Source organism: Lissotriton helveticus, chromosome 3_1 (genome assembly GCF_964261635.1).
Source record: "Lissotriton helveticus chromosome 3_1, aLisHel1.1, whole genome shotgun sequence".
Lineage (NCBI taxonomy): Eukaryota > Metazoa > Chordata > Amphibia > Caudata > Salamandridae > Lissotriton > Lissotriton helveticus.
In genome coordinates this window covers 19,182,329-19,208,205 of record NC_136061.1, presented here as the reverse complement: position 1 = coordinate 19,208,205, position 25,877 = coordinate 19,182,329, and the positions used below count along the sequence as shown (strand labels likewise).

Sequence of the window (25,877 nt, the reverse complement as noted above, 5' to 3'; positions counted from 1 at the left end):
TCCCTCAGCCCGACGCTCTTCAACGTCTACATGGCTCCACTTGCCCCCATCGTCAGAACCTATGGACTCAACATCGTGTCATACGCAGACGATACCCAGCTCATCCTCTCCCTATCCAACGAGCCCAACACCGCCAGACGCAACTTTCGAGAAGGCATGGAAGCCGTCGCCAAATGGATGAAAAACAGCTGCCTACAACTAAACACCAACAAAACAGAAGTAGTCATTATGGGCCCAAACCCCGACGCCTGGAGCGACACCTGGTGGCCCACCGCCCTCGGAAACCCGCCAACCCCCACAGACCACGCACGCAACCTGGGAATCATCCTGGACTCCGAGCTCAAAATGGACCGCCAGATCAACTCTGTCTCATCTTCCTGCTTCCACACCCTCCGCCTCCTTCGTAAGACCTTCAAATGGATCCCCCTCAAACACCGAAAGACAGTCACTCACGCCCTGGTCACCAGCAGACTCGACTACGGCAATGCAATCTACGCCGGAATAAACAAAAACCTCATCCGCAAGCTACAGAACATCCAGAACGCCGCCGCAAGACTGCTCCTCAACCTGCCAAAACACTGCCACATCTCCCAGCACCTGCGCACACTCCACTGGCTCCCCGTCGAGGCGAGAATCACCTTTAAGATGCTCACCCACGCACACAAGGCCCTCCACGGCACCGGACCAGCATACCTGAACAGCCGACTCAAGTTCCACGCACCCCAAAGGACCCTACGATCAGCCCAGCTCTCCTACGCCGTGGTCCCCCGCACCAGAAAGACCAGATCGGGAGGCCGCTCCTTCCGTGCGGCCAAAGCATGGAACGCCCTTCCGCTCCACCTCAGACAGACAACATCGCTCCCCATCTTCGCAAGAAACCTCAAAACCTGGCTCTTCGACAGACCCCCTCCTTGATGGAATGGAACCTGCACCCCCCCCCACCCCTAGCGCCTTGAGACCCTTACAGGTGAGTAGTCACGCTTTAACAAACCCCTGACTGATTGATTGACTGTTGAAATAATATATAATTTCTTTTATTTAACCAGCGAGCCATATATAATGATGCTAATTTGCCATTTGCATGTCTTCTGGTCCAATTGTACCTGTCTCCTGTTGTGTCAGCAGGTACGTAATTAGTGACTTTTTTTTCATTTGTGTGACTGCTGCCCAAATAGGACAAAATCTTTGCAATTTAGCTTGATCATTTGTGAAGTTTCCTTGTTATTTCTACAGCTGCTAGTAAAACACTGCAGAATCCCAATATATGTTGGCCAAATAGAGCAAAACCTCTGCTATTTAGCCAGTGGCTAGGTAAATATTGAACTGTCCTTGTTGTTTGGATTGCAGCTGGCCAAGCAGTGCAGAATTTAGCCAGAGGTCAGGTAAATAATGATATTTTTCTGCTATTTGCACAGTCACCGGCTGAACAGTGCAGGCTCTCCACTACGTAGCCTGCAGACCAGTAAAAAGTGGACACTTCTTTGCCATTTGCACAGCTGCTGGCAAACAGTGCTGACGTTTTATATTTGAGCCAGCTGGTGGGCAGATAGTACAATTTCTCTGCTATTTTCAGGGCCAGCGGCCAAATAGTAAATATCCCATGCCTCTACTATTTACTGAGCAGCCAGCAACATAGTACATAACGACTGGAATTTAGCCAGTGGTGGCCAAATATCTGAATCTTCACTGTTTATCTTTCTTTCTTTCATAAAACGTTATTTTGGTCGAACAACCATAAAAGTGCGCATAGAAAAACAGTACATTAAAATTCATGTCACTTTGAAATGATACAGTTGTTACCATACTTGTTTACATGGATCTAGTTATGGCACCTACATGGATCTAACAGAAGAAACACATATACAATGGCACCTCTCCTATATACAATAATTCTGGAGCTCATATAGGTTGAGTAATCACAAAGACAGAGGCACTGGCTGATGGAACAGAGCCCTGGCGGAAGCCCATGAATATTAACCGACATGGGCCAAAAAGTATGAAATTGTCTAATAATGTAAAATAGCCATGCAATGGCAGTTCCTTAATACACGTTATGACTAAATAAAACCAGACAGTGATTTATACTTCCAAAAACATGCCGGCTTTATTATTTTTTGGTGAATTGAAGCTAGTGAAGAGTAACAATTCTTACCAGCACCTACAGTTCATGAGGACAAAATTAATTTTGTTACTGTTTGGTCTTGTCTTCCAGTGAAAAACCAAAGGTGGTGATGGACGGAGCGTTGACAATACAAACACTCACCCCCAGTCAACTGATCTGAGTTTAATCCATCACCGTATTTTAGCCCACTCAGCCACCCCAGTTCAGACATGCCTACATGCAAATCAGTCTGACCCTGTGCCTCATGGGAACAGTCCAGCCCGACCTGCCAAGCCATGCCTTCCCTGGACCGGAATCAAGCTTCCCAGGACCGGTTTCTGGCATTACAACCGTCTTCAGCCCGGCTTGCTTGAATCCAGTGGCAAAGTGAGCAAGGGACTCACGTCTGAGCATACCCTGCCAACTTAGGGCGAAGACAGAAAACCCAGTGCCTGTGCCACATAGAGGTCTAGAATCGCGATACAGCAAATACACTGGGTCTGCAGGTGTATTTTAAAACTCTGAATTCCTCTGCACAGTGTGCAAACCCTAAATTCCTGCACAGAGGAATAATCCAAGATTTCCTTGCTGATTTATAGGCTGGTCAAAAAAAGATAACATGAAGCTCGGATTCATCCTCCCAGCTGCAGGCTGGGCACTCCCTCCTGACCGCGCCCATCCATTTACCGGAAAAGGCACGGAGCGGGAGAGTGCCCAGTCTAAACTGAATATAAAGTTTCCTTGTCAGGGGTGGATGGATATTGTCTAGAAAAGCCTCAAATAAATATTCCTCCTTTAGGGATAGGAATTTAGCTTTCAATTGTCCAGTGGATAGGTTCCCTAGCACCTGTGCTAGCTTGCTCATTCAATAGGCATTCACTAGATCAGAACGGGAAATTGAAGCTTACTCCGGGTTAGTCCACAGGCTCGGTTTGCCCAGCCTGCTGCATTCTTTATTTACATGAATGAACCAGGGGATTTTTGCCACACCAGGAATACTCAATATCTCCTTCAGTTCCGTTCTGCAGACAGCAACTCTGGTGTCACCCATAATCTGCACCAGAACGTGAGGGGTTTCAATCCTATTTCCTCCTCAACTGGTCTGATCCCCAGGTCTAGCCGGAGTGAGATAAGAGGAGTGCTGGAAGGGAGACCCAAAATGTGCCTCATTAAGCTATTTTCTACTTTCCTGAGATCTTGACAGCAGCAGTGCCCCCTAATTTGTCCCTGTATAGTGTTGCACCTCTGGCTTGCATCTTGTAAATTTCTACTATGGGGCCAGCTGGTTTTGAGGAAGAGTTTCTTAATAATTGAATGATTCCCCCCGATGTCTGCGCTAACTTAAGTTTCGATTTGGCAATGTGTAGGCCCCACTCCATATTTTCTGTCATGGTGACCCCTAGATATTCAAATACCGTCACCCTATCCAGTCTGGTACCATCTAAATTGAGGTTGGGGCGAGGTGTTTTAGGTGGATTGAAAACCATGAACTTGTTTTTTTGAGTATTTATATCTAATCCCCGTTTATTGCATAAGGTGGCAAAACGGTCCAGAATCCTTTGTGTGCCCATGGGGGATTTGGACATTAGGAGGGTGTCATCGGCAAACATCATTGGGACGACCTTGGTGCCTGCCAGTTTGGGTGCATCGTTTTCCCTCAAGTCAGTAAATTGGGCAAGTAAAGCGTTGACAAAGAGGCAAAACAGGGTTGGTGTGAGCACACAGCCCTGCCTTACGCCTCTGTCAACTGGGAACCGCACTGTCATTTCTCCTTCTTTCCCACATCTCAACTGACCAAAGTTTGTGTCATGTAGTCTAACAAGTATGGTTAGGAGATAGGGGGAATCCCTAGTTCTATAAGTACCTCCCACAGTTTTCCTCTGGGCACTAAGTCGAAAGCCGACTTCAGATCTATACAATTTATATAAAGGCTTCTACCCTCCATTCTCTCCATTTCGCACAGAATTAGTTGTAGTATGTAGATTTGATCAATTGTGGAGGTGTTCTTCGTAAAGCCAGCCTGGTATGGGTTTAGGATCGCGTGGTCATTCATCCAACCTTGTAGGAGGTCGAGAATTAGTCTCGCAAAGAGCTTGTGTGCCACGTCAATCAGACTGATCGGCCTGTACTTGGCTGGTAGGAGCGGGGAACCTTTCTTGAAAATTGGGACTATTTTGGCTCCTGCCCCGGTTATAGGGATTGGCAAAAAAAATTGAAAATTTTGACTATTTCGGCTCCTGCCCAGGTTTCACGCATTGGCATCCCCTTCAGAATGGCATTAAATAGGGTCTGTAAATAAGGTCCCCAATTTTTTGGCTTCTGCCAGAAAAGATCTCCTGAGATCTTGTCTAATCCAGGAGCTTTGCCATGTGAGAGTTTGTTTATCGCTCTCACCACCTCTGACAGGGTGAATTGCGACACTTATTCACAGCTAGCCCTGTACAGTGGTGGTGCTGGGGGGGGGGGGGGGGGATGGAGCCCAGAGTTTCCTTGGTGGTGTACAGAGCCTGAAAGTGCACTTCCCACACTTCCGTGGCTATGTTGGGTTCCACTGCTAGTTAACCCCCTCTACTGCCCGTGATGACTATTGACCAGAACCTCTTCGAGTCTTTAGAGCTTAATGCAGTTTTTAAATCATCCCATCTGTTCAATGTTCACTCCTCTTTTGCTAGGCATGTGATCTCTTTATACGACACCCTCTTTAGCCTGTTGTTGGCTTTTATAGCCACCGATAGATTCTGCTTGGCCTTGCGGCAGCTATCATCAAACCAGGAGTAGATTACAACTTTGTTCCTCTTAGTATGCATCTTTGGGTGGAACACATCCGCTAATTTAGATGTCATTCCTGCGTGCAATGCTGCAATTTCTTTAAATAAGTCAGGCGTGGGTGTCCCTGAGACCCGTTCACTTAATTTTGTTAGGACCGGGGCTACGGCTGCATATAATAATGTGGACAGCTTTCCTGGAGACTGATATATTGCCTCCCATTTTATTCTTCTCCTGTTGTTAGCCAACGTTAGCCCACTATCTGTGGCGGGGGGAAGTGGTCGAGCAGTTCTCAGGTCTGGTAAATCCACTATGAGGGATAAAGCGTTAGGTTCGCTGTTATGGCGAGAACATACTTCAAAGTCAACAACTCTGTGGCAGTGCTTTGTCTCCACTAGGATATAATCAGGAAGGGAGGCTTGGCCATTTCTATTAAAGGTGGACTTTCCAGGTGTGTCTGAGGCTGTCCAGCCATTGCATACTCTCAGAGAGTGTGGCAGCGTAAATGCATGTAACTGTATTGGCAGTGGGGACCAGGTCTTTATTGGTGTAATTTGTGGTTCAGGGATAGACCAACATGCGTCCTCATCATTTAGGATTGAGTCGGTCATATCGGGAAAGGGTTCAAATTGACAGTTAAAGTCTCTCCCCACTATTACCCAGGCATTAGGGGGAATCGTGGGGATAAAGGAAGTCAGGTGGTCAAACGTTGGCGATTCCTTGATCACACTAACAGGACGGGAGCAAACGTTGTTGAGAGCCAGGGTCACGTTGTTTGGGAAGCTAAGCACAACACATTGGATGTCATTGGAAAAATAGTCCAACTGTTTGGATGTACAGCCAAGATGGGAGACCACCCAAATGCAGAGGCCCCCGGAAGGTGTGCCCCTTCCTCCGGAGCTGGCTAGGGTGTTATATGATGTGAACCCCACCCTCTGAGAATCTTCGCGTGCCCAGGTTTCCTGGAAGAAACAAAAGTCAAATTTGTCTACAAATTAACCCCATTCCGAACAAGATAATTTATTTTTCAGGCCTGCAACGTTCCATGATAAGACTTTTAGCTTCCTCCCTCTGTTTTGTGGGGCCTTATCAACAGTGCATGCATGACTTTCTTTTGTTTGTGTGCCCCCTAGTGCGGCCTGAGAGGCATTACCCAGGGTCCCAGTAGGTAGTTTTGCCCCTATCTCAGAGTGTTTTGGGGAATTGGACATTGGGGATAGCAATAGATTAGGGGGGCTTTCCAATTCTACTGCGCAGTCACCGACTCCCCACTGCTTTAGGATTTCCTCACCCGAATGATTTGCCTTGCCCCAAATCTATTATGCTCAACTAGTTGATCTGTGCTAGGCACCTGAGCCTTGCCGTATTGCCCTCTGGTTGTCCCTATGCAGGCTTTGCCCTCCCCCACTATTTTTCAATCCACTTCTTCAAGGCCCTCAAATCTATTCCATACTGGTAAATTGAACAGTAGGGGTCTCGGTAGGGGGTACCTGTGGCTCTTATGCCTAAAAGTCGGTGAGTATCTAAAATGGTCCATGGATGTAGTATCCCTATCTGGTTGGTGAGTGTTGGACAGGCCACATGAAGGGCTCGCTCCCTCCCCGCAGGACAGGGCCCGGGCCACCGTCAGCACCATTGCCCGGCCCAGCCGCCATCTTGGACACGGCACCACGCGGCCGCGCGGCCTCAGCCCGACCCCAACCCTGGGCCTGGCCAGGCCCCGACATCCCGGCACCACCCTCCACCCAGGAGGTGAACGGCCCACTTGGCAGGTCAATGGGAGTACGAAGTGTCGATGGCTCTCCCCCGCCAGGTGCCGAGCACCCCCAGCCTCCTTGGGCGCTGGCTCCGCCCCCCTGCTGGGTGTCTGGACTCCTCCATCCCAGACCTCCCGACCTCCAAGAGCGAGGGTCCGGACATCAAAGGGCGCCAGACCTATAACTGAGGCAGCCCCAGGACAGGAAGGCAGTTGTATCCTGGAGTCGAGAGACACCGAGAAGAACTCATCCTTGACGGACTGCTGGCGCTGCCACAGCCCTGCCTTGTGAACTATTGCCCTGCCTGCTGGCGCTGCCGCGGCCCTCTGCAACCTTCATCCTCGTGGGACCTGCTGGCGCTGCCGCGGCCCTCTGCAACCTTCATCCTCGTGGGACCTGCTGGCGCTGCCGCGGCCCTCTGCAACCTTCATCCTCGTGGGACCTGCTGGCGCTGCCGCGGCCCTCTGCAATCTTCATCCTCGTGGGACCTGCTGGCGCTGCCGCGGCCCGTAGAAACCTCCATCCTCGTGGGACCTGCTGGCGCTGCCGCGGCCCGTTGCAACCTGCATTCTCGTGGGACCTGCTGGCGCTGCCGCGGCCCGTCGTAACCTTCATCCTCGTTGGGACCTGCTGGCGCTGCCGCGGCCCGTTGCCATCTACGACCTCTTCGGGCCCTGCCGGCGCGGCCGCGGTCTGACCCATCCGAACACCGAGCTCGAGGATTGTGAGCTATCACCGTTACACCTCCGTACCCGTGGGTACCAAGACTGTCCCGCTACCCCCTTCCCTTACTAGAGACTAGAATTGAGAGGATCATCGTGTCCTGAACGCCTCGTATCATACCACTCTACTACCAGAAGTGCCTATAAAAGGTGTTACCCTGATCTTTGTGTGGTGTCCATCTGTGGGGGGGGAAGTTACCTGTCTGTGCGATCACTGTGCTCGGCCGACCCTTCAGGTCTCCGTCTAACATTGGTGGCTAGCGGCGCGATCCGAACCAACGCGTACCGTACAGACAGTAACTCACCCTACGACTAAAACCACAATGACGACCAAAGAGAGCGGATCGGCGGAGAAGTTCCAGATGGAAAAGCTGGAAGAATACAACCACCGAGAGCTCAAACAATTTTGCATGGACTTAGGCATTGCTACCACCGGGCTAAGCACAAAAGAAGACTTCAAAAACGCCCTAGAGGCCTGGACAGAGACAAATACCGCAACCCCCCGGGACCCCGCAGCCCCGGAAGTCAACACCACCCGGACGGAGGAACGGAGAACAGGCCCCTCCCATGAAGAGATCCAAGAGCGGGAAAAAAATAGATTACACGAGTTAGACTTGGCACGACTCAGATTAGACGGAGAATTGAAACTGGCGGAACAAAAAATAAACTTAGAACACTTACGGCTCAGAGAAGAGCGAGAGGAAAAACAGAGACAGAGAGACCTCGAAGAAAAAAGACTGGCATACGAGCACGAGTGCAAACTAGCGGAGATAGAAATACGCAAACTGAACAAAAACCTAGGGGTGCCCGAGCAACCGCACTCCCCGGGTCCTACCGAGCAGAAGGTCCACATCCCCAAGGATGTGGTCCGAGAATATCACCGGAACGACGACATACAGCAGTGGTTCAAGGCCTATGAGATTGCCATGACCGCCCACCGAGTCGCTCGAAGTGACTGGGGAGCCGGTCTATGGGGGAGATTCGTCAACGAGGGTCGTGATGCCCTGCTGCAACTTCCGGACCATCAAATGACGTCCTATGACCACATGAAGGCCGCCCTCCTCAGTCGATATGGACTTACACCCGAAATGTACCGCCAGAGGTTCCGCAACTGCACCCGGATCCCAGGTACGACGTGGTTGGAATACGTGAACTATTTCAGCCGAGCCTTCGAGGGGTGGATCAAGGGTAACAACGTAACCACTTACGAACAACTCTTCAATCTCATTGTGTGGGAGCACCTCTCCAACAACTGCTTTGTCGAGCTCAGGCAGCACCTCCTCGACAGTAAATTGACTGAACCCCGGCAGCTCGCCACCGAGGCTGACCGGTGGGAGAGCACCCGAGTGGCCCGGAGTGGGCCGAATGAGCAGAACAGAACCAACCAAGGTCACCATCGTCCCCGAGGAGGAGGAGGAGGCCCGGGCCGGGGCAGAGACGCCGCCCCGACCGCACCCACTAACGCCACCCCGGCCCCAGCAGGCCGGGGAAACCCCCCGATGCGCCCGGGGTTCCGAGCTAACGTGACGTGTCATCGATGCCAGCGAGTCGGCCACTATGCCAGTGACCCGACCTGCCCGAAGAACCAGGCCCCCGGGCCCCGCCAAATGGCGGCCGCCGCCCTGGGAGAAGAACAAGTCTCCGAAGACACGGAGACCTATGAGTCGGAGCAGTTCGAGTGGGAACCCGCCGCCATGACCCTGGCATGCCTAGGAGGAAGAGACATGGTCCCGCGGACTCCCCTGCCCGCCAACACTCGGAAGTACAGCCAATGGGTGAGCATCAATGGGCGCAAGGCCGAGGCCCTGCGTGACACCGGGGCCAGTGTGACGGCCGTCCGCTGTCACCTGGTAACCCCGGAACAAATCCTACCAAACGTACTTTGCCCCGTCCGATCGGCAGATAACTCAGAGAGCCTGTGTCGGATGGCCTGCGTCCCCTTCGAATGGGGAGGAGTGTCCGGCATGCTGAAAGTAACTGTCCGTGACGATGCCCCCGTAGACTGCCTCCTGGGGAACGATCTCGAGAGCTCCCCGTGGGCCGCTGTGGAAAGAAGGGAGCATCTGGGGATGTTGGGTCTCCCGGACTGGGCGTGCGTAACCACCCGGTCCATGGCCACCCGCACCTTTCCTAGACCAGAAGAACCAGAATGGGCAGCACCTCCGCCCTCGATCACTCCAGAAGAAGACTTCCTCCAGACCGACCACCCGGACCCCACCCCAGAGGGGTCCACACAGCCCCCCGAGCTTCCCGACCTGGCTCAGTGGCGTCAAGAAGGGGGGCCCACCCAGGAACAATTCCGGCAGGAGCAAAAGACCTGCCCCTCCCTCGAGGGATTGCGACAGCAAGCGCTCGCCCAGAGCCAAGGAGACACCACCGGGGCCCACTGGGTTTATTGGGACAATGATCTCTTGTACAGCGAACAGAAAATTGCAGAACTGGGGGCCGGGCGAGTGCTAGTGGTGCCCCTCCACTTCAGAGACTTCCTGTTGAACCTAGCCCATGATGTCCCCCTGGCCGGGCACCTGGGCCAAGACAAGACCTACCACCGCCTGGTGACTCATTTTTTTTGGCCCAAAATGAGAAATGACGTATCCAACCATTGCCGGTCCTGCCCGACCTGCCAGGCCAGTGGGAAGAGCGGCCGCAAACTCAAGGCACCCCTACAACCATTCCCCGTGGTGACCACCCCGTTCGAAAGGGTGGGAATAGACATTGTGGGGCCCCTGGACCCCCGAACAGCACAGGGACATCGCTTCATCCTGGTCCTGGTGGATCACGCTACCCGCTATCCTGAGGCGGTCCCCCTTCGTACGATAACAGCCCCAGTAGTGGGTCGAGCCTTGATGGGGATCTTCTCTCGAGTGGGCTTCCCCCGGGAAGTCGTCAGCGACAGGGGTACGAACTTTATTTCAAAGTATATGAAATCCCTCTGGCAGCAGTGCGGAGTCACTTACCGATTCACCACCCCCTATCACCCCCAGGGGAACGGGCTGGTCGAGCGGTTCAACCGCACCCTCAAGGGGATGATCATGGGGCTGGAAGAACCCCTACGCCGCCAGTGGGACGTGCTACTACCGTGCCTCCTCTTCGCCTACCGAGAAGTCCCCCAGAAGTCCCTCGGCTTCAGCCCCTTCGAACTCCGGTACGGACACCCCGTTCGCGGGCCTCTCAGCCTAGTGAAGGAGGAATGGGAAATGGCCCCCCTAAAGACCCCTCCGGACGTCTACAAATACCTCCTGACCCTCCGTAATCAGACCCGGAAATTCAGGGAGATCGCTAAAGCCAATCTGGAGGCCAGTCAAGAAGACATGAAGAAGTGGTACGACCAACATGCCTCCTCCATCGAGTTTGAACCGGGTCAGCAGGTATGGGTGATGTCCCCCATCGAACCATGTGCCTTGCAGGACAAATGGACGGGGCCCTTCAAGGTGATCGAGCGCAGGAGCCCCGTCACCTATCTCATCGACCTGGAGTCCCCCCGGAACCCCCTCCGGGTCCTCCACGCCAACCGACTCAAACCCCACTTCGTGCGCTCAGAGCTCAGCCTGCTGATGGCTACCGACAGTGGCGCGGAAGGAGACTCCGAGCCCCTCCCTGACCTACTGAGGACCCGGGAAAGAGATGGTTCGGTGGACGGGGTCCGACTCTCTGAGGCCCTGACCCCAGAGCAGCGTCAAGATTGCCGGGCCCTCCTGCTGCCGTTCGCAAACCTGTTCTCTCTCGCACCCGGAGTCACCTCCTGGTGCCTGCACGACGTGGACACGGGGGACAGTCCTCCTGTTCGACACCGGGCGTACCGAGTACCGGATCGGGTACGTACATGCATCCAAGAAGAAGTCTCCAAGATGCTCGCCCTCGGAGTCATCGAACCTTCGGACAGTCCCTGGGCCAGCCCGGTCGTCCTGGTCCCCAAGGCCGCGGCCCCGGGCACCACCCCTGAACTCCGGTTCTGCATTGACTATCGGGGTCTGAACGCGGTCACCCGTACGGACGCTCACCCTATCCCCCGAGCAGATGAACTAGTCGACCGCATGGGGGCAGCCCGCTACCTAAGCATCTTCGACCTGACAGCGGGCTACTGGCAGATCGGCCTCACCCCCAGAGCCCAAGAACGTTCCGCTTTCTCCACCCCGGATGGGCACTACCATTTCAGAGTGATGCCCTTCGGCATGAAAAACGCTCCAGCCACTTTTCAAAGACTGGTGAACCAGGTATTGGCGGGCCTCGAAGAATTCAGCGCCGCCTACCTGGACGACATCGCGGTATACAGCCGCCACTGGGCGGATCACCTCCACCACCTCAGAGAGGTCCTGCAGGCCCTCCAACAGGCCGGCCTCACCATAAAGGCCAGCAAGTGCCAAATCGGCCAGGGGTCCGTGACCTACCTCGGACACCAAGTGGGGAGCGGTCTGGTGGCCCCCCTCCAACTCAAGGTAGCTGCCATTCAGTCCTGGCAACCCCCCGAGACACAAACCGAGGTCCGAGCCTTCCTGGGGCTCACCGGATACTACCGGCGGTTTGTAAGGGACTATGGCAGCATTGTGGGGCCCCTCACGGAGCTCACGTCTAAGAACCACCCAAAAAGAGTCAACTGGACTCCCGACTGTCAAGCAGCCTTCGAGACGCTGAAGGCCGCCATGTGCACCGCTCCTGTGCTCCAGGCCCCCGACTACAGCCGCGAGTTCATCGTGCAGACCGATGCCTCCGACCATGGTATTGGGGCCGTCCTCTCCCAACTGAACCCCGAAGGAGTGGACCAACCAGTGGCCTTCATCAGCAGACGCCTACTGCCCCGAGAACAGCGCTGGAGCACCATTGAGCGAGAGGCCTTCGCGGTGGTATGGGCCCTCAAGAAGCTCCGGCCATACCTCTTCGGAACCCATTTCCGGGTACAGACGGACCATCGGCCCCTGCAATGGCTCATGCAGATGCGGGGGGAGAACCCCAAACTATTGCGATGGTCCATCTCCCTGCAGGGGATGGACTTCACTGTGGAACATCGCCCTGGCCAAGACCACGCCAACGCGGATGGCCTGTCCCGCTTTTTCCGCCTCGACGAGGAAAGTCCCCAAGAAGATGGGTGACTCTCCCCGCCTTCAGCTGGGGGGGACGCATGTTGGACAGGCCACATGAAGGGCTCGCTCCCTCCCCGCAGGACAGGGCCCGGGCCACCGTCAGCACCATTGCCCGGCCCAGCCGCCATCTTGGACACGGCACCACGCGGCCGCGCGGCCTCAGCCCGACCCCAACCCTGGGCCTGGCCAGGCCCCGACATCCCGGCACCACCCTCCACCCAGGAGGTGAACGGCCCACTTGGCAGGTCAATGGGAGTACGAAGTGTCGATGGCTCTCCCCCGCCAGGTGCCGAGCACCCCCAGCCTCCTTGGGCGCTGGCTCCGCCCCCCTGCTGGGTGTCTGGACTCCTCCATCCCAGACCTCCCGACCTCCAAGAGCGAGGGTCCGGACATCAAAGGGCGCCAGACCTATAACTGAGGCAGCCCCAGGACAGGAAGGCAGTTGTATCCTGGAGTCGAGAGACACCGAGAAGAACTCATCCTTGACGGACTGCTGGCGCTGCCACAGCCCTGCCTTGTGAACTATTGCCCTGCCTGCTGGCGCTGCCGCGGCCCTCTGCAACCTTCATCCTCGTGGGACCTGCTGGCGCTGCCGCGGCCCTCTGCAACCTTCATCCTCGTGGGACCTGCTGGCGCTGCCGCGGCCCTCTGCAACCTTCATCCTCGTGGGACCTGCTGGCGCTGCCGCGGCCCTCTGCAATCTTCATCCTCGTGGGACCTGCTGGCGCTGCCGCGGCCCGTAGAAACCTCCATCCTCGTGGGACCTGCTGGCGCTGCCGCGGCCCGTTGCAACCTGCATTCTCGTGGGACCTGCTGGCGCTGCCACGGCCCGTCGTAACCTTCATCCTCGTTGGGACCTGCTGGCGCTGCCGCGGCCCGTTGCCACCTACGACCTCTTCGGGCCCTGCCGGCGCGGCCGCGGTCTGACCCATCCGAACACCGAGCTCGAGGATTGTGAGCTATCACCGTTACACCTCCGTACCCGTGGGTACCAAGACTGTCCCGCTACCCCCTTCCCTTACTAGAGACTAGAATTGAGAGGATCATCGTGTCCTGAACGCCTCGTATCATACCACTCTACTACCAGAAGTGCCTATAAAAGGTGTTACCCTGATCTTTGTGTGGTGTCCATCTGTGGGGGGGGAAGTTACCTGTCTGTGCGATCACTGTGCTCGGCCGACCCTTCAGGTCTCCGTCTAACAGTGAGCATATGGATAACAATTATCTAAAGGTACAGGTTCAATCTCCGTACTTGGCCCCTGGGATCTCAGCTCATGTGTGAGTAACCATCTTACAGTCTGGGGATTTCTAAGATTAATGACTACACAGTCGCCCTTGTTCAGCTTGGGGCTGGTTCCAACCCATCCCACTCAACGGACCATAATCATTTCTCCCGCTCTATCAGTGGGTAGCTGCCTCTGGCTTGCCATCCAGAACAGGCTTTTATTCCTGAGATCCAGATAGGATTTATGCTGGCCTTTCTTAAGAACCGGTACTCCTGTCACACGACAAGCAGAGGAGATACACACAGAGGGCATGAAAACTGGTAGAAAAGGCAAAACAGAGGGCACAAAAAAAAGAAGAAAGGGAAAATTGTGTGCAAAAATGGCAAAGCAGAGCAGAGAAGGCAAAAAGGAAGGCAGATAAGTGAGTAAAAAAGGACTAACCCCCCAACTAGTCCTTGTGTTGAATGAAATTACCTTTGTGGGCCTGCATCATCCAAGTCACTGGTCGAGCTGCAGGGTGGCAGAACACACCCTTCAACAGCAGAAGAGCCGCCTCTTCACCAAGGTGGAAAAATGTGGTCTAGCGAGAAGGTCGAGCGAATAAACACATACAGGCAAATGAGCTTTTGAGAACAGTAGGTATCGGCTGTGTGAGCTCCTAGTGGGACGACTGTTGATCTGTGCGTCAGCCAGTTAATCAATGACTATGCCTACTCTTCATGAGTGACCATATACATTAGGAGAACTTCTAGAACTGGGACAATGAACACTGAGTGTACCTGCTTCACTGAGATTTGTAGATGAGATTACATCTGTTAACTTTATTCCTATATGAGCTGTGGAGTATTTCTGATTTACTAAACTAAGCTCAAGGTTGAATAGTACGTGATTCTCTGTCTGTTGAATTCTCAGCTCTTGTGCTGTGGGAGATTCCTCTTAGAAACAGCAGCAATGTATAATGTCTACTAAATTTAAATAAGGACTTGCATTTTAATATGATTATGTATATGTTATATTCCTATAAGCTGCATATACCCAATGTGTTAGCAAAATGTTTTTCAAAAAGTGTTGATTTCTGTTTCTGAAGATGATCTGCTCGAGAACTGGTGGGGAAATAACTGGAAATATGAATGTGCCATCAAGAGTTTTTACACTTCCAAGGTCCTCCACAAGAATCCATACACTGCACAAACAGGCTAACACTTGAAGAAAATCATTATAGTATCAATCTATTTTTATCAAAAATGTAATATTGAAAGAAATTATATTACTAACAACAATTTTTAACAATACTTTTTACTGTGTATGTTAAAAACACCACAAAAATGTGTATTCTTCGCTGCATGATTCTTTTTGACAGTATGTTCTACATCACATATTCTTGCAATGATATTATTTTTTCTTGATATTAAAAACTCAGTATTTTTTACAATCGCCATTATCTATGTGACCTATAAAAGTGAACGTTTATGCACAAAAATCCTGGGAGATAATGAGGCTCACGTTTTTACTGAGGAATGCAACATTAACTGTGATGGGAATTAAGTGAGTGATGGGTTCCATCCTGATATCAAAATAGTGATTTATAAACTCAACAAAAATATTTTAAAAATTTGACAGGCATAAGTTGGAGAGAAGCATCTCAGAATTGAGTTGTAGCATGTCGAATGACCCCACACAACACATAGAAGAGGCTCCTATAAATTATTCAATGAAAGAAAACTACACAACTGTTGAAAGTAATAGGTGATTTGGAGTACATGCCCAATTAGATTGCACACAAAGGGTGAGTGGTGTAGGAAGGAGTTTGACAATCAAAGGCAAAGGAAGGTAAAGTATAAAAGAAAAAAGGTTTAAAAAAATGTGTGTGAAAGGTGGGGACAATTAAGAGTGAAAGTCCCTTTGGGGAGATAGAAATGATCCAGGTTTTTAAAATATTTGAGATTTACTAAAATCTATCTATCTATCTATCTATCTATCTATCTATCTATCTATCTATCTATCTATCTATCTATCTATCTATCTATCTGTCTGTCTGTCTGTCTGTCTGTCTGTCTGTCTGTCTGTCTGTCTGTCTGTCTGTCTGTCTGTCTGTCTGTCTGTCTGTCTGTCTGTCTGTCTGTCTATCTATCTATCTATCTATCTATCTATCTATCTGTCTGTCTGTCTGTCTGTCTGTCTGTCTGTCTGTCTGTCTGTCTGTCTGTCTGTCTGTCTGTCTGTCTGTCTGTCTGTCTGTCTGTCTGTCTGTCTATCTATCTATCTATCTATCTATCTAATCATAGGCATACTCACATGTGAGTGAAGAAAGACTTTGCTTCAAACCCACGTGCACAGCCTATGTTTACTTATGGTGGACTTACACAAAACCATAATATGCCACTCAATTCATATCAAGAACACCCAGCACTGTTTGAGGAGGGGCAACTTTCACTTTCCTGCCCTGGTACACCATGTAAGACATAACATTCCCAGACACAGTAAACAAAGATTGCCCCATGTAAACTCAACTTTGGGAGTTTAGATGAGTACACTGTATACACGCTGAGAGGTCTAAACGAAACAAGAAACATGGGGCCTGATTACATTTGCTGATGGACTTCTGTCCCGGGGATGGGTACCGCCCGCCATTAGGGCGGCGGTACCATAATATGGCATTACAATGCAGCCACCACCACGGCGGCTGCAAGGGACATGTTTGTCATTGTGGCAGGTGCCACTGGCAGCAGCACCCGCTGCACTGGAAAAAATGCAGGTTTTGCATTTCCCTGTAGTACGTGGCAGGTACCACGCAATACCTGCCACACGGTGCAGAGAAATATAAGGGACACCATAGGTGCCCCTCCCAAAAACAACCCCAAAGTGCCCGGTGGTAATGGGTGCCCGCTACAGGCCCTGAAGTCCATCCACACCAGCCTTTCAATGGTGGGTGAACCGGCATAGAAAGGCTGGCGGGGAGGCACATTGTAATCCCAACGCCGGTGCCTGGTAGGCACCACCACCATTTTTGGGATAGGTAGGCCTCTGCCACACTAACGGGCTCAAAGAGCATGTCAGATGCATTTTGGTCAGATTTTCAGACCGCCACAAACCCGTCCCATTATAATATTGCAGTTGGGAAATCGCCATTGTAATGACCCCAATTGTTGTGGCCAGGTCAGCATTGGGGCATCCCTTACTCTGGTGGAGTCACTGACTGCACAGTTCTCCCTGCCAGGCAGGTCCAGAGGTCTATATGTGGAAGGTGGTTTACCTCTTCTGATGGCAGAAGGTTGTCTCCATCATCTCTGCAGGGCTCACGGGCAGCCCGTTGTGCATTAACCCATTCGGTGCTCGTGATGGAACCACTCCGTCACGAGCCACGGGCGCGCTGTGCTAATGACGGAGTGGTTCCGTCACGGTGCACCCGCCCCGCCCACGCTGCAGCAATTCCACGCTTGCGCGGCCGTTTTAATGATTGGGCATGGCCATAACGGAACCACTCCGTCATGAGCACAGCGCGCTCGTGGCGGAGTGGTTCCGTCACAAGCATGGCGGCACCGCGCGCCCCCCTATCCCCCAGCACCACGGCGGAATTACCGCCGTGGCCAAGGAGTTAAACATGGTCCTTATACTCAGTTGCATGAGCCTTAATCAACCCGCCCTCTGAGCCTTAATGAATCTGTAACTTGAGGCCCCCAGGTACACTGGATTTCCATAAACTAACCTTGGGTTTAATAAACCACCTAGAACTACTGGCTGGTCTAATGAGGTAGGAAGTGATGTGCATTTTTTATACTTGTTTGTAGGGAGGTGATCAATATGGGGTTCATCAAGAAGACTTCCCCTTAAAGGACACAAATATGTTATGCTTTCAATGGGTGTGTCAAGTATTGGTCACCAGGTGAGTCAACTGAGTCATCATAAACTGTGCTTTTGTACCAAATGTTAATATACAAGTCCTGATGTTGTTTAGATAGCTTGAAAGAGTTCTGAGTTGGTAATTAGCGCTAGCCACTGAGTTTAATCTGGTAGGACACCTGCCACAGTAATCTCTAAGAGATGACAATAAGGGCAGATGGATGTTCTAAAGATTTGATGAAAATTGTTCTCGCAAACTAGATTTCTTTGCAATCAATTTTCTGACCTCTTCCTTTTGTTCCTTTGTTCACAGGGGGAGCTGATACTATCCGGTTGGTGAATTCTGGTGATGCCTGCAGGGGGAGGGTGGAGATCAAACACGAGAATCGCTGGGGGACGGTCTGTGATAACGACTGGGATCTGAAGGATGCTGAGGTGGTCTGTAGACAACTGAACTGTGGATCAGCCTCCAGAGCAGAAACAAGAAATGAACTATTTCTAAATGGTGTCTTCCCCGTGTGGATGAGTGACGTAAAGTGCACGGGAGCAGAGAAGTCTCTCTTCGATTGTCCAGGCCCTTCCTGGGGAATCAACAGCTGCTCGTGGAGGAGTGATGGTGGAGTGCAGTGCAGAGGTAAGAGAAGCCAACAGCAATCCTTCAACTCCATCAAACGTCACAAACTAATTAAAAAAGTAGAGTTGGATTAATAAAAAATGCACAAGTCATAACAACAACACATTACTATCGAAAATCATAAGAAAGAAAATAAATGGAACAAGACAACATTAATCGAAATAGATGCAGAGAAGTAATTTGACAAACTGAATTGGATTCATTAGGAGCTAGAGAAGGCAACGAAAGCAGTAGGTGGCCTAGTGCGAAAACCCTATGCGCAGATGACTTACGTCTAGCATCAGACCCTGTCCCTTCAGTATGTGCAGATTATTGGTGAAGAAGTGCTCATCTCAAGGCACAACCAAGAGTTGGAACAGATTAGTTTTCCTTTCACACTTAGATTGTTTTTTTATTATGCATTGAAAAGCAACAGCAAGTTCTAGGGATGTTTCCGATACAGTAACTCAATCAACGTCATGTGAAAGGATATATTGAGATGATGCTGACGACATCACGGAAGAAAGAAGCATGACTTCAAATTAAGTAGCCAATATATTTGGTAACTAATGCCGACAATTAAGAAGCCTTGAAATATTTCAACCTCCCCATTTTACTATTGTTTAATCGACATTACTGTCGGGGACCAGCCACACTAGGTGTGTTATTTCAACCGTACTCTGCATCAAGGAGACAGTGGTATAGGTTTCTAACTAGGCCCTACCGCCTAAGTCTCCTGCGTAGGGTCCCCCAGGTCAGTGATGCCCCAACTGACTGAAAACTTTCCCTCCTTATCTTTATATATGCTCAGGTCAGGTGACCACTCTCTAAGGCGGCAAAAGCAGACCCGCCCCTATTCTAGAAGGTTCCAGGAGCTTCCCTACTCTAACTATGGGCAGGCAAGGCAGGCTGGTATGGCAACAATGTTTAAGGGTTCCAGCCAGCTACTGGAAACTAGGGTGCTACACAAAAAGACCACGCTGCAGTGGCAGGGGCCTGTGGCAGCCATGTTTGAAGTAGAGAGCACCTGCACCTTAGCATTGGTTAGCAATGGGAAGGTGCGCAGAGACCTAAGGCCAACAAAAAGAATCTGGGAAAAATGAGGCAAGGGCGAATAAAATAGGGAAAGACCACCCTAAGGCTGACAGGTCTAACGGCAGGTCTGCCCCATTTGAACAGCAGGCCCCACCCTCAACTCTACACCTCATCATTTGTTTTTCTCCCCTGCAGACTACAGCATCCAATCCAAAAGGCAAGCAAGAAGACATTTGATTCTTTTGTTTGTTCTCAGGAAAGTATGACTAACTTCCAGCATTGTCCCACTTGCAATGTTAAAGATCTCCACTTTTTGGTCTTGAGTAGGATGCCATCTGATAAAACCTATCAGACCCAGACAGTTCTGAAAACGATACATCTGGGGGAGTCCAGGTTGCATCCCACCCTTAGCATGCATCCCACACCATTTTGGTGCCCACAATGACCTGTACACCTCAAATGTTGATGAAAACCATATATTTTCCTCACATTACTGTGAGCAAGTAAGTAAAATATTTTATTGTATGTGGTTAATTAAAACCTTTACAAAATTTGCAAAGAGAATATTACATAAAATCATTAGAATGAAAGATAAATGAAAACCTACATTTACTCTTTGTTTTAAAATGGAAGAATGAAGAAAAAAATAAATAAAGCAATTTGACATTTGCTGAAATCAGAGTCTTTTGTAATCTTTAGTCCTTTGATTTGGTACCATTATTCGCCATTTTTTCCGTTTGCATTATTAGGAGGCTCGCCTTCTGAAGAAATCTGGTGGCCCTACAGGCTGCCTGCAGCTGCTGGCTGTTCAGTGCTAGCATGACTGCCGGCCGACATGTTCTGACTTGGAATGAGCGAAATATATGCAAGAGATAGTATCGTCTCAGGTTTGTGAGGGTTGGGCAAATGCACAGAAGATGAAGCAAAGTTTCTTCTGCATGACCACAGAGTCTGCAGAGTGATGTTGGCCACGTTTGCTTCCATGCAGGGGTCTGGTCTTTTGAGATGTGAGTTCCCAGCCGTACTCGTAGGAGCATCTGTTGTGTAGATGGTGTTATGTGGTTAACTAAGTAAGGTTGCGGGACACACCTCTCATATGTTGCAAGTACCATCCAGCCGTGTTTTTTCTTTGCTAGTGCAGCTTTGTCGGCGATCCAAGATTCTAGTTTTGCCGCACCATTGGCTGCTTTTTTGAAGGTCGCAAAGGTGTGACCGGTGTTCCATGCCTCTTGCATATTAAGATTTGACAGACCTTCTTCAAGTTTTGCTTTCCATGCGTCTTTTCCTTTTGTTTGTTTATTTATTTCAGTCCAGCAGAGACCCATCAGCGTGTCCTCTTGCTCTGCTCTTAATTTCCAGCACATTTTTAGTATTGCCCCTTGTCTGGCTTGGTGCTGATTTAATAGCCCAAATTCAAGGCGTACTTGCGCTTGTGAGGCAAGCTTTGTAATTTGAAAGATGTGTTTGAACAGCACTGACTGTTGGAGATTCAGAAAGTTTGCGTCTTTGCCTCTGAATAATTCTGAGCCGTACGTGATCGATGGCAAAAATTTTGCTGCGATCACCTTCAACAGATGTGAATTGGAAGGACAATTCAGTTTTGTTTTTAGTAGATTTAAAGCAAAGCGTAATTTATTGGCCTGAGCTTTTCTGTGCAGTCGTTGGTCTTTTAATGTCCATCTTGCGTCGACCAGTACTCCCAGGTACTTGTAAGAGGGGCTTTGTTCAATCATATTTCCCTCAATGTGCCATTTGAATGTTTGCCGCCCTGGCCGTGGTGCAAAGCAGACGATTTTAGTTTTTTTGTAATTGAGTTGCAGCCCGTGCGTACGGGTAAATTCGTGCAGCCTTGTGATGGAGCGTTGTAGTCCCAAGGGGGTCTGGCTGCAAAGAACGATGTCATCGGCGTACTGCATACTCCTTATTTTGTGCTGAGCTAGCTTGGGGGGGTCACTTTCAATCTCCGCAATGCTCTTGTCCAGATCCGCGGTGAAGATATTAAAGAGGGTAGGGGCCAAGACACATCCCTGCTTGAGGTCATTTCGGGTGGGGATTTTTTCTGTTGTTCTGTCACCATTGCCTATTTTGATCTTGACCCAGGTCGATGTGTATAAGTCAATGATGGCCTGTAACAGCTTCGATGGTATGCCCCAACTATCCATCTTTTTCCACAGGGTCTCCCTTGGGACTGTGTCAAACGCCGCTTTTAAGTCGACAAAGCAGGTATAGAGTTTTATTGATTTGGCCTTTGCACTGTCGACAAGGAGGTTTAGGGCTAACAGGTTGCATAATGTGTTGGTTCCTGGCCTGAACCCCTTCTGGGTAATTGGCAGAATGTTGTTGGAGCTGACCCAGTCCTCCAGTGCTTGCAGGAGGTTGGATGCGTATACTTTGGCCTCTACGTCAATAAGCGCTATCAGCCTATAATTCGCTGGGTCTCTTCGCGCGCCTGCTTTGTAAATTGGATGCAGGATTCTCCCTCGCCATTACTGTGAGCAACATTTCTGAAATCTGGGGGAAGACACACATTTCCTACTACACAGCATTCCCCCAAGGCTCTAGATAAAAATGTCACCTCACTTGAGTGAGTGGCCCATGAGACCTTGGCACCAAACGCTCTAAAGTGCTACGTGGAGAGATCAGCAAGAAGGGTAGCTGCGGGATTTGTGGATATGCTAGGCCCCCACCTGTAGAAACCTACCAACTACAGACATTTTTTTAAACAACACAATCAGGGGATTCAAAGTGGTGTGCGTTGTGTGACTTCCACAAGTATTTCCTACCCACAATGTCCTGCAAACCTCTCCATTTGCCTGAAATTGTGCATTTTCCTTACACTTCTGTGAAGGAAACTTCCGGAATCAGCAGGAAACCCCAGAGTTCATAATACACAGCATTTCCTTGTTCATTTTTTGGGGAAAACCTTGAAGGATCTACACATATATCCACCTGCTGAATTTAGAAACAACCTGGCTACTTTTCAGAAATCTATAGCTTTTCTGGATCAGCCATGGGTCTTACATTGGTTTCCACTTTCCACCAGAAACTGAATGTAGGTTAAGAGCACCAAAAAATAAACATGCCAAAGCTGTGGCAAAAATAATTTGTTTTTAATTCAGCTCTGCATGTTCCTGAAGGCTGGGAAGATGGTGATTTCAGCACAGCAAACCGTTTGTTGATGACGTTTTTAGGAAAAAAATCAGACACTCTTACGCATAGCATATTTGTCCTATTTTACCAAAATACTAAAACTGTTGCTATACTTTGCCTATTTTCTCTGTTGCCTTCAGCAGAACCACAAACCATGTGTATTTTCAGAATCTCAAGGATGTTGGAATAAAGGACACAGATTTGTCATGGATACCATATGTGGAAAAAAGTTATGGAGCCCTAGGTGCAAAGTTTTCTAAATTGAGTAGGAATATTCTTTTGTTGTGTTTACACATTATTACTGTTTAAGTGCTGCATACACACATTGCCTCTAAGTTAAGCCTGACAGAGTTTATGCTGAGATACCAGAGGAATAAGAACAGGTTAATTTGTGGTTTACTTTAGTTTGACCCTGACAATAATTGTGGTCATTCTCCCATGCTATAACATCAGCGTGAACTGCACATGCTGCGTGCCAGAGGGCACTGCTTCTTTGTTCCGCTCAAGTAGATCTTCTATTTGATCTGCAGATTTCTCCATGCGAGCGGTAGTAACCTTCCAACACCTCTCACATTGAGAGATTTTGCTGGGAGGCAGTCTAGTGCTTAATTTTCTTGCTCGTTCTAGCCAACTTAATATTGGAGAGGCGCACACAAGAAAAACTCCACCGTGCGGCAGCTGACAGAGTTTTTCTAAAACTCCACATTCTAAGAGAAGCGCACAGTAGTCCAAAGTCCACTAACTCCACCGGAGGAGCAGAGTTTACTGGCCAGCCATAGTTGCTGCTTTAGTAGAATTTCACCTACCCAATTTATCACAAAGTGATTGAATTGTGTTGTAAGAAAGTGACTCTTTTGACTTGGTTAGCCCCAACCTTTGCATGGAAAATAATGTGATTTCAATATGAAGTACACTGGGTCCCGCTCAAGCAGGTTGCCAGTGCCAGAGCTCTATCCTAAAACTGTAGCAAGAATGGCAGCACTTCAGCAACTCATGTAAGTCACTAATCAGACCCCACAGGATATTGCGGCATAGATTTGCAAATTTGGCGGCACATAAATTGATATTTAGAGGCACAAAAATTGAAATTTAGCTGCATTATTGCAGCACTTTTATTTTACTCGTAATCATTCCTTTTTAGTCTTAATCAATGGAAACTGTTTTATCAGAGCATTCCACTTAGGCATGTTTACAGTGTCTGAAAGTACTTGTTTGCTATGCTAAGTCCCCGAGTCCTGTAATAGCCGGCAGCAGCATTTTCCTCATGTTGCTGGCAGCCAATCAGAAAACTCGCAGGACTCTGACTTCCGCAGGAAAGAGATGACCCGAGTGAAATAAATATGCCAGGGTCCATCATAAATCTCTGCTTTTAAATTGGTGTGTCCCGAGAGTCTAGGACACTCCTGCAAGCTTAAATGCCCCCCTGCTTGGTCCCGAAACAAGAAGAGAGGGGATGCGTTGGTGCCCAACGCTGCTCCCTGCTACCGTTCTACTCTTGCCCCTGAACAGGGTGCAGGCACCCCTACCCTGACCAGTGGCATCAACCCTTCCACTCTCCCGCACTGACCCTACTTACAAGCCTACACAATGGTTTGCTGTCATTTGATTCTCTCCCGGCTGCTCTTGCAACTAAAACTGCTCAGTAAATAACAAGTTGCACACGTGATTATACTGACTGACACCCCCTCACCCCCACCTACCACCGCCCCCTCCTCCAAGGCACAAGTCCTAAAAAAAAGAATTGGAGGGACTAACCAAGTTATGTAGTTTGCAAGTGACATCACGGCATGTCCCAACATAGCACAGGACGCCACGACGCGTGGCATTGCACTGGGATCACAGGAAGTGACATCCAATATTAAGGCCTCATACATATGTTTATCAGATATATCAGGAGTACATTTAAGCGCATTAAGAGATTTAACAAATTAGATTTTGCTTTGGGCTTGTGCCGAAATATTGGTGCACTTCCAACGCATAATCTGGCCCTCAACTAATAATATTTTTTTTTTCCAAAGCCTTGCCTCATAGAATTTGGAAACAAGGTGTAGCATGGCAGTACATCTCTTCTGCTTAATTGGTTGAAAATTCTGTTCTTTTTAAATATTTTGTGGGGTTAAGACATCTCCGACATAGATGCCCAGTAAATCACAGGAAACAATAATGGTGAGATAACTCTGAAGGTTATAGCATCTGAGTTTTGTGAAGTCCCAGATTTGCATCAAAGTAGCACAGAAGGTTAATGTGTCTCCTGCAAAGCCCATCATGTAACATGCAGATGAGAGATTTTTATTTTATATAGCTAGGTAAGTCATTTACTGCTTTGAACACAAAGATCCTTTTGTTAATTGCAGTTCATAAATTATAATCCTTCTAATATAGCAGTGAGCTGTGAAGGACATGTGACTCCTACACCGTATAGCCCTCACTGACTCATGTAACACATCTTGTACATTGATTTACACACATGATTTATTATCAATGTCTAATGTGTATGTCATGTAAAGCGCTCTGACACCCTGCATTGGGATGAGTAGCGCTATAAAGAAATAAAATAGTACTATTTAAATTATTTTTGTAAACACTTGGACAGACCACCACATTGGACATTCTCACAGAGCATGTACTTATTTACATAAAGGGACTGAAGAAAGTCAAAAGCACGCCTCTTTAGGTACCTGTGAAGAAATAACAAGCTGTGTACTTTTGTTTCCCCTCTGTTGTATTTGCATTTAAGTGAGGTTCCAGGCCGCTGCATAATACAATACAATACACTGTGTGTAATGGCAGCTGGTGGTGACAGGCTGACCTCTAGGTAGACATGTGAGGGCTTTGTCCTGTACAAGGCACTATGTAACCTCACTGCCCTCGAGGCGCTTGAGTGCATTTAGTCTCCAGATCTGGTGCTGCTAAAAAATGAAGTACACTGGAACTCACAACCACCATAGCAATGGGAGCCAGTGAGTCTGAGAATTACATGGAGATGTATGCTAATGTGGACTTCATACTCATTGGATGCTGGGCCTCTCTGTGGAGATTGCTAGTCAGGCTTTGCAGTGTGTGTCTACTGCAATGTGGTGACCTGGCGAGTAAAAATATGGCTGGGTATGTTCTAAATGTAAACCCAGGAACACTGGGTTTTATGGCTATAATGACTCAGTGCTATGAAAGGCTAGTACTTTCCATACCTCTCAAAGCGGCCAAATATGTTTCAGTGTCATGTACATGTAACGTCGCAGAGACCTCCCACCCACTCGGCAAAATAAAAGAGACAGAGAGGGACGAGTCTCAGCTCTTGGATGGCCAAGCTGGGCAAACAAGATCTCTATTAAACTGCATGAAACATGAGGTATTGAAAATCTGGCAGCCTCTCCCTTGAAGCTGGCAGAGCGCAACATCGTGAACGGAATCTCACCCATCAATAAAGCGTAAATAATATTAAACCACCCGTAATAAGGGCCAGCGAGTCTTGCATCTTGTGTGGCACGCAAGCCATCATTGGAGAAATACAACAGAGGAGATTTATACGGTCAGAGGGGAAGTGTCACAGCCCGCCTCTCTGCATACATTACAAGAAAGTATTCATCAG

General features: G+C 49.5%; 1 protein-coding gene across 4 annotated transcripts in view; it reads left to right on the top strand.

The window, feature by feature from the left end:
- Positions 1-25,877, top strand: part of LOC144822040 (scavenger receptor cysteine-rich domain-containing group B protein-like) — a 346,782-nt gene that overhangs the window by 27,297 nt on the left and 293,608 nt on the right. For all 4 annotated transcript variants that reach the window (XM_078679110.1, XM_078679109.1, XM_078679108.1 and 1 more), the window contains exon 3: positions 17,804-18,124. In XM_078679110.1, coding sequence (XP_078535236.1) covers positions 17,804-18,124 — 321 coding nt within the window. The remainder of the gene's footprint in view (positions 1-17,803; positions 18,125-25,877) is intronic.